Source organism: Capra hircus, chromosome 23, assembly GCF_001704415.2.
Source record: "Capra hircus breed San Clemente chromosome 23, ASM170441v1, whole genome shotgun sequence".
Taxonomy (NCBI): Eukaryota; Metazoa; Chordata; class Mammalia; order Artiodactyla; family Bovidae; genus Capra; species Capra hircus.
Genome location: NC_030830.1, coordinates 29080289 through 29090134, shown reverse-complemented (window position 1 = coordinate 29090134; position 9846 = coordinate 29080289). Strand labels below are relative to the sequence as shown.

At 41.3% G+C, this 9846-nt stretch overlaps 1 protein-coding gene across 2 annotated transcripts in view; it reads right to left on the bottom strand.

Annotated features, from left to right (window-relative positions):
- LOC102183469 (24-hydroxycholesterol 7-alpha-hydroxylase) overlaps positions 3348 to 9846 on the bottom strand; it is an 85426-nt gene continuing 78927 nt past the window's right edge. For both annotated transcript variants that reach the window (XM_005696368.3, XM_013973925.2), the window contains 2 exons: positions 8066 to 8153; positions 3348 to 4553 (listed from right to left, as the gene is read on the bottom strand). In XM_005696368.3, the coding sequence (XP_005696425.2) occupies positions 4482 to 4553; positions 8066 to 8153 (160 nt within the window). In that variant the 3' untranslated portion in view covers positions 3348 to 4481. The remainder of the gene's footprint in view (positions 4554 to 8065; positions 8154 to 9846) is intronic.

Here is a 9846-nt window from a genome sequence, read left to right as displayed (position 1 = left end):
AAACTAACAATAAAACTTTGATAAGTTCATTTTAATTACCCAAACCCAACATTAATGAAGAAGTATGGAGACATTTATTCTAAAAACTTTTAAAAAAAATGCTATGCTGATGAAAGCCAAGTATCATGGTCTACTCCCATGTGGATGCTCACAGAGATAATCCCAGGCTCCTGGCTGCTCTATTAAGAGATTTGGGGCCCCAAAGAGGAGGAATCACCTGCATTTCCAAATGTTGTCCAGGGTCTTCCATTGGAACAAAATACTTTCAATTCTATTTAGAAAGTTGAGCAACTATGGAGGATTACTTCCTGCTATGGTCTAAATATTTGTGCCTTCCCCAAGTTCACACGTTCCATCCTCCCAAAGCTGATGATATTAGGACCTGGGGCCTTTTGGGGTTAATTAGGTCATGAGAATAGGGTGGGGCCCTCATGAAGGGAATGGCTATTCTTACAAGAGACCTCAAAGAGATCCCTTACTCCTTCTACCGTGTGAGGATATTGAGAAATCACTGACCTTACCAGGAAGAGGGTCTCAGTAGAACTCAACCATGCTGGCAGCCTGATCTTGAACTTACCCACCTTCAGAACTGTGAGAGACATGCTTCTGTGGTTTATCAGCCACCCATTCTATGGTATTCTGTGATATAGCCTGAACAGACTTAGACCCTTCCTTTTTTGTCCACGTTGAAATCTTGAAAAGACATGCCTTTTCATGAGGACATACTCTATCTAAAGGGTCACACTGAAGTTTCACCAGGTGACTTCCTAATTTCAGTTTTAATGGCCCCTCCTTTCCCATTTCCTGCTTTAATTACAAGTTTCCAGTGGCACTACCATTTAGTTCTACCATTCCGTCAGTAAATGCATGAACTCTTCTCTGTTTCAGGCTGCTAAGTAAAAACGAAGTTATAAGCCCTTTGCAGGGACATGAAAAAGGAGGGTTAATATTAATTATCACATGAGCCTGAATGGCTACCTCCACAAGGATGTTCTGCATATAGATGATCTCACATTTCTATTAAAACGTGATCAAAACTACATTCAGAATCCCATGCTCCAGCCACTCCTCACATGCCCTTGAACATGGTCCCCTCATCTCTCATGGCTTGTCCTTTGAAATAGGGGCAGGGACACCTACCTTAATAACATAACTCGATTGTGGCATATTCTTTCTGATCCCTTATTTTTGCTGCCTGGGAACACGTCTCAAATGAACTCTCTGCACTGCATACAAATCTGTCTTAGGCTCCACTTTGTGGAAAACTCAAGTTAACACATATGAATATATACTTTATGTGTATGTATATATATATGAATATACCTTCGATTAATATGTGTTGTGTGTGCTGGGCTCAGTCACATCTGACTCTTTGTGACCGCTTGGTCTGTAGCCCACCAGGCTCCTCTGTCCATGGAATTTTCCAGGCAAGAATAGTGGAGTAGCTTACCATTTTCTCCTCCAGGGGATCTTCTCGACCCAGGTATTGAACCCATGTCTCCTGCATCTCCTGCATTGGCAGACAGATTCTTTACTATTGAGCCATGTGGGAAACCCTATATAAAATCTCAGGCTAGGGAAATAAAAAGAAATAGGATCCTCTATGACACACCTCCCAGAGTAATGGAAACAAAAACAAAAATAAACAAATGGGACCTAATTAAACTTAAAAGCTTTTGCATGACGAAGGAAACTATAAGCAAGGTGAAAAGACAGCCCTCATGATGGGAGAAAATAATAGCAAACAAAGCAAATGACAAAGAGTTAATCTCAAAAATATACAAGCAGCTCATGCAGAAAAATAAACGACCCAATCAAAAAATGGACCAAGGAACTAAACAGACATTTCTCGAAAGAAGACATACAGATGGCTAACAAACACATGAAATGATGCTCAACATCACTCATTATCAGAGAAATGCAAATCAAAACCACAATGAGGTACCATCTCATGCCAGTCAGAATGGCTAATATCAAAAAGTCTACAAAAAATAAATGCTGGAGAGGGTGGGGAGAAAAGGGAACCTTCTTACACTGTTGGTGGGAATGCAAACTAGTACAGCCACTATGGAGAACAGTGTGGAGATTCCTTAAAAAACTGGAAACAGAATGCCCATATGACCCAGCAATCCTACCGCTGGGCATATACACCAAGGAAATCAGAATTAGAGACACGTGTACCCCAGTGTTCATCATAGCACTGTTTACAATAGCTTGGACATGGAAGCAACCTGTATGTCCATCGGCAGGTGAATCGATAAGAAAGCTGTGGTACACATACACAATGGAATATTACTCAGCTATTAAAAAGAATGCATTTGAATCAGTTCTAATGAGGTGGGTGAAACTTCAGCCTAATATACAGAGTGAAGTAAGTCAGAAAGAAAAACACCAATACAGTATAACAATGCATATATATGGAATTTAGAAAGATGGTAACGATGAACCTATATGCGAGACAGCAAAAGAGACACAGAGAAAAAGAACAGACTTTTGGACTCTGTGGGAGAAGGCAAGGGTGGGATGATTGGAGAGAATAGCATTGAAACATGTATATTATCATATGCGAAACTGATTGCCAGTCCAGGTTCGACGCATGAGACTGGGTGCTCAGGGCTGGTGCACTGGGATGACCCTAAGGGATGGGATGAGGAGGGAGGTGGGAGTGGAGTTCAGGATGGAACACATGTATACCCATGGCTGATTCATGTCAATGTATGGCAAAAGCCACTACAATATTGTAAATTAATTAACCTCCAATTAAAATAATTTACAAAAAAAAGAAAAGAAATAGGGACCTCTTACTGGTATATTCCTCTTACTGTTCTTGATTTCAAAGGTTATAGATCTCCCACATCTGTACAGTTTTTTTTTTTTTAAGTGCATAAACTTGCCAGCTAACTTCAACCTTACCAAGCAATAATAAGGAGATAAACACTAGCCCCAAATGTCTGCAGATTTAGCTCAAGTGTCTATTATTTGCAAATACCATGTTTGGCTGTGGGCCCCAGCTGTCTAGAAGAGGACATGCCTTCCCTGGAAGCACACCTGCCATATTTAGAAGAACTGCCAGGTAGTGGTCCGCAGTTCTCAGCCCTCCTGTGGATTTTCAACTGCCTTCTTCATTCGCTTCAGTCCTCAGACGCCCAGCCTGCTAAGCTAAGCAGCAAGCTGCTAGCTAAGCTTCAAAATCACTGTATTAGTCCTGAAGAGTTAATGCATTCCAAAGTACTTAATTTTCTCCTAGCAAGTCATCTGCCCATTGGTGGGAGACAGATGAGTAAGCAATCGTTTTCAACCCCACGGGATAATTCTAGCACAGGGGAGCAAGTAATCCAGAGGCCACATGCATTGCAAAGCTTATTTATTGTGAAACCAAGGAGGCAGACGGCATTTTATTGACTCTTAGAGGACAAATCACACTGTGATTGGGGTCATATATTTCCCCTGAACAGGATAGGATTTCTTTTTTGGGTTTCATAGTAAATATTTCAGGCAAAAGTCTTAAGTAGTAGATTGAAATGTTATTTGACTTGACACGTCACTTAGAGCTTCTATGAATTAGGAAAAATATTATCTCTTCAACTACAATTATAAACACCTTGAATCAAAAGGGTGCTTTCATCTTAATTAAAATATAAATGAATAAATCAGTCAACATACATGTATTGAATATACCCTATAGAGAAGTGCTGTCCTAGGCAGAGTAGAGGATAGAAATGAGTGTCAGACATGATCCCTGACTTCACAGGTCTTAGAAAGTGATCGTTTTCTTCATATATTTAGCATTAGGCATGTTTCATAAATAACTAAATTAATAGTGGTTAAAGAATTCCAATTGCTAGTTAAGAATCATATTAAGAAAAATAGCAACTTTCCAGAAATCATTATTTAATACTCTTTCAAGTCTGAGACTATTAGCCTTTTTCAAAATAGAAGTTAAAGTATGTTGTCTTCACAGTGAATTTAATGTATGAAAAATTTCATTCAAATGACATTATTTCTATTTAAAGTTTTGATATAATAATGCAGGGTTCCCCAATCATGAATCAGTATTGGGCCCTGGCCTGTTAGGAACCAGTCCACACAGCAGGAGGTGAGTGGTGGGAGAAACTGAAAACTCCGCCTCCCCCACTGATCCGTGGAAAAATTGTCTTCCATGAAACAGGTGTCTGGTGTGAAAGAGGTTGGGGACTGCTGCAGTAATGTATGAAACCAATGCCAACTTCTGAAGAATACCTCTTTTTGGATCACTGAAACATTTTACCCTGTATTGGGGCCTCGATATCAGTGAGAGTGATGTCTGATTCTTCGTCTACACTTAAAATACCAAATACACATGCCACCCGGACATTGTCTTGAACTAAATACTAAAATAAAATTAAGTGACGTGTTCTTGTCAAATTCAGGTCTAGGTGCCACCAGGCTACTGGATGGGGGGGCAGTCATTCCTCCAGATGGCCCTGGCCCTCCAGCAGACATCATTTTCTTTGTTTAAACTGAATCCGGCATCGTCCTTCTGGCTGCTGGACACCCACCAAGTGGAGAGAACTCTAAAAGCAGAAATGCAGAAAGAGGATAGAAGTTAAGGGACGTAAGCCACCAGTGTGGACCTAAGGTTTAGTCAGTGTGATTGTTCCCGAAAGGCAGAGTTTAGGTTTGGAAGGCTGGACGGTTTTCCTTGATGAGTTCTCCATGGTGAGCATCAATTTTAGCCTTCTATTCAAGGGATGGATCTTTCCTGTAGCTCAGACAGTAAAGAATCTTCCTGCAATGTGGGAGACCCAGGTTCGATCCCTGGGTTGGGAAGATCCTCTAGAGTGGCGATGGAAATCCACACCAGTATTCTTACCTGGAGAATCCCATGGACAGAGGAGCCTGGCAGGCCACGGTCCATGGGGTCGCAAAGCCGGGCACAACTGAGCGATTAATACTACTATTCAAGGGACAGAAAAGGAGGCAATCCCTTACTCTTTTTTGGAAATTTATTTATTTTTAATTGGAGGATAATTGCTTTGCCATATCGTGTTGGTTTCTGCCATACATCAACATGAATTGGCCAGAGGTATACATATGTCCTCTCCCTCTTGAGCCTCTTTCACACCTCCAACCCCATCCCTCCCCTCTAGGCTGTCACAGAGCACCAGTCTGAGCTCCCTGGGTCATACAGCAAATTTCCATTGGCTGTCTATTTTACATATGGTAATGTACATGTTTCCATGCTACTCTCTCAATTTGTCCCACTCTCTCTTTTCCCCCGCTGTGTCCGCAAGTCTGATCTCTATGTCTGCATCTCCTTTGCTGCCCTGCAAATAGGTTCATCAGTACCAATCCCTTATTCTAATAGCAGCTTCTTCACAGCTTCACATATCCCAAGGCTATGAGCCTAGGACTCACCCTTCACTTTAGCTGGGTGAAGAGGATACCACAAATAAAGCTCTTTCAATACATTTCTGGCCCCCAATATCTGACACCTCATTTAAAATTGCTGAGTGAGACTTCTATGACACATGTTACTGATGTTCTTAAGACAACATGGTGTTAATGGTGCAAACCACTATTATAGTGAACCTAAGATCAAAACTGTCCAAAAGGATATTCTGTGGGTACCAAATGTTCTCATAGGTTCTGTTACATCTTAGTTATGAACAAGGGGTGAACAGATGTGGGGGTGATGGGAGGTCAGTTCATTGCAAATAAAGCAAAGAGATTGCTGAAGCTTAGGAGCTTGGATGAGACAACCAACCTGTTCTGTCAACTTTGAGTGTTGGAGGAAGAGGAGGGTCAAGGAAGGAGGAGGGTGATCCAACTTGGATGATGATTTTTTTTGTCATGAGTCTGAAAGCAATGGGGCAGTTTCTCAGCAAGCGGATTCTTAGGTCAGTTGATAGACTGAGTTGCAGAACTTGCACGGACTCTCTGAAATTGCATCTGTCCCATCATTTTGTGTGTATGAAGATGTGTGTACTTTTCTAGTAGGGGGATCCATAGATCTTGTGAGATTTTCTAAGAATCCATTCCCCTACTCCCAAAAACACAGCAGAAGAAAACCAGGCAGCCAGATAAAAACCTCACTGCGTTAGCAAAAAATGTGCTTGCTTTTGGGAAAGAACCGAAGTGGGTCTTCTTGTGAGTGCTTAAAATGAAATAGTTCCCATTGCCAGCGTTTGGACGCAACTGACCAATCACAGATCCTGGAAAGCTTTGCAGTTTCCTTATGGTTTGGTTCTTATTGGGAAAGAATTAAGATTAAATTATTTTCTTTAGAGTGAGGTAAAATAAAACTCTTACAAAAGTAAAATTGGAGATGGTAGCATTTGATTTGGGGTACCGTGGCAAGAAAATTCCTTTGGGGGAGCTGGTTTCCAAGCCCCATGATCTTCCTGCACTTGATGACTAAGGGTCTGGAGCATGCCCCGGTGACTCCCCCTTCCCCGCTGCAGCTCATCTGAGCCTGGTAATTGGAAGGTCACTGCCTCTAGTTTTTGATCACCTCCTTTCACAACTTAGTAAAATAAGTTCAACTATTAAATAATATTAATTGATCTTTCTAAAACAAGAACTGTGAAATGAAATGCCCTTTGAGACAAGGATTCTCTCAGACTTATACTTTTTACAAACTGAGGTCACATCTCTTTGAAAAATGTTCTTAGTAGGGTCAAAATAGAAATAGGATGTATTTTAAAACAAGCCAAAAAAAGGTATAAAAATACTAGAATTCTTAGCGGGGAAGAAAGTGCTGGAAAACACCCTGCCTAAGGATCTGGTCAAAATGACTGATCTCCAGTTTTATCTGTCACATGGCTTGACACCCTTCTGATGTGAAAAGGCATTCCTGTGTCTTCTGACTGGTGGGAAAATAGATGCTGAGTCAGTCCTGGGCAATATCGCAACATTTAACTTGGAAGATCAGAAACTAGTATTTGGTGCCTGTAAATCCTGGCCTGGATCTTCATTTTGCCAACAAAACTACTCAGCTGAAAACCTTTGTGAAGGGTGTTTTGATTTCCCTTTCATCATTGGATTTTGAGAGCTCTTTATCACTGTTGCTTGTACTCAAAATAGAAGTGCAAAAGAAATCAAGGCAAAGTGCTGAAATGTGCATATTTGTGAGCAATATAATATTTTCAGTGTCATTTATGCACTTACAGAATTTCTGTTGAAATGTCACCCAGGAGTTTTATTTATCTCTCCATATATTAGCCCTTAGTATGTCAAGAGTAAATCATAGCACAAAATGCTATGTGAATAGCCCTGAGATTGCAATTGTTAATTTCTGAGCTTCAGCCTCAGTTTAAATTAAATAGCACCTTTTATCCAGAGTTTTCAAAGGGACATCCAAACACCTGGAATTAAATTGGACTTCCCCCTGTTTTCTCGGACAGTGGTCCTCAAAGTGTGGCGGCAGCAGCACCCAGAACTTATCAGAAATACAAATTCTCAAGCCCTTTGCCAGATCTACTCATCAGGAGCTCTAGGGCTAGGACCAAGGATTCTGTGTTCTAACAAGCCCCCTCCATCTCAGCTAATTCTGATGCTCACACCAGTTTGAGGGCCATTGGTCCAAGAGAAGAGAACCACAGAAACACAAAGTTAAATGGTTGAGAGAGCCAAAGGTCAGAGGTGGGGAAAGGTCATGGTCTTCACATGGCGGTTCACTGTTTCTATTGTTGGGTTAATTTCCTTCTATGTCATTGCTACCAAGTGGACTAAGGGCTATGACTCGTGGCTCATGGGTCACTTTTGGACACATAGACATGCCTTTCTAGGGAAACAAGCCTGACATCAAGGCCATGTTTATTATACCCAGATAAAAGGGTTAAAATGGATAATTCATTGGGGATCTCCTAACACTAAGTGGTGAAAACACTATCATTAGATCCCAGTCTTGTGATAATGGGGAACACAGAACTGACTTAGAATTAAGGGAATGTTTCTCAGTCTGCAGAGACGAAGTGTTAAGATGAGCCTAAGTGAGGAGATCAGTTAGCTCATGTCCAGTAATTAAAATGAAGACTTTATCTCAGATTTGAAAGTCATGCTATTCAAAATTCTGAAGATTTACCTGTTTGGGCAATGGGTCCAGAAGACTACAGTCATAATAATAAAATATTAAAATAATACATATTTGAATCTCCAACAGAGCCAGCCACCTGAAAGAAAAAGAAAAGAAAATTAGTGCTTGGAAGATGCATACATATCTTCCAGTAAGGAGTATGGGCTTCCCTGATGGCTCAAATGGTAAAGAATCTGCCTGCAATGGAGAAGACCAGGATTTGATCCCTGGGTTGGGAAGATCCCCTGGAGGAGGGCATGGCAACCCACTCCAGAGAATCCCATGGACAGAAGAGCCTGACGGGCTACAGTCTATGGGGTCACAAAGAGTCAGACTCGACTGAGTGACTAACACTGAAGAATATCTATAACTACACATATTTCAGAGCAAATGTGCTCTTCCTTGCAATATAAACCTTCACTATTAAGAGGACAGAGTAAAGAAAAACTCAACTCTTTTCTTTTATAATACTGTCTACTCCATAAGGGAGTTGGGGTGATTACAGTGTTTTAAAATGTGTATAAAATGCTTAGCCAGTGGAAGCATTTAATGAATGAGATTCCAGGTCTCTCCTCTAAGTTTTAGATTTGTCCTTTCCAATATGGTAGCCATTAGCTACATGTGGCTATTTAAATAAATTTAAATTTATCAAAATTAAAAAGTTCAGCTCCTTAGTGGCATGAACCACATTTCAAGTGCTTAATGGCCATAAGTAGATACTGGCCACCATACTGAACAACACATATTTAGAACTTTTCTATGATCACAGAAAGTTCCATAGGACAGTCCTGTAGGAATTTCTGCCTAGATGTTCTGGACGCACTTTAAATTTCCCCTACCTGCCAATTTTTTTCTCTACTATAATCCTGCACTCAGGCTTCAAGTTTTTTGATCGTACATCTCTGATAAGAAAATACTATGCATACCCTATAATATATGAAGACTCATTTATTTATAAACTATAGGCACTTCCCCGGTGGTCCAGTGGCTAAGACTCTGCGTTCCCCATGCAGGTGGCCCAGGTTCGAATCCTGGTCAGGGAACTGGATCCCACATGCTACAACTAAGACCTAACACAGCCAAACAAATATTTTTTAAAGATTGTATATATATACCATTGTACTAGTTTACTGTCAACTCTGTATACACACACATATATATACACAGAAATTTAAAAACTGAGAAAAGTGTAAATGAAATTCTGCCACTTTTCCTGGCATTCCCACTGGGCTGTTTTGAGCTCTCCTTAGGGGAGGCAGACCATTTTAGAGGGAATGGCCTCTAATAAGTATGGTTAGTCCAACATCAGAAAACTGGATGCCATCGTAGAAACAACACTCTCCGTTACCCTCCCTGCACAGCAGGGCACCGAGGTTTCTGCTTTATCTTCCCAATGCTTCCCCAGTCCCTCTCCTTACCCGCTTCACTCTGGGCCCTGCACTGCCCCCCACTTAGGTCTTCACCATTTACTGATGTCCTGGATTCCTGAATCACCTGAGCTTTCAGAGTGGCTTCTCTGCTTTCAGTATCCCTTCTCTCCACTCTGTCCTTTGCCCTACTGCTGAAGAGAACTTTCTAAAACAGAAATGTATTGCCATTTCCTCATTTTACACATGTGTACTTAGTCACTCAGTCATGTCCGACTATCTGCAAGGCCATGGACTGTAGCCTGCCAGGCTCCTGTGTCCATGGGGATTCTCCAGGCAAGAACACTAGAATGGGTTGCCAAGCCCTTCTCCAGGAGATCTTCCCAACCCAGGGATTGAACCCAGGTCTCCCACACTGCAGGC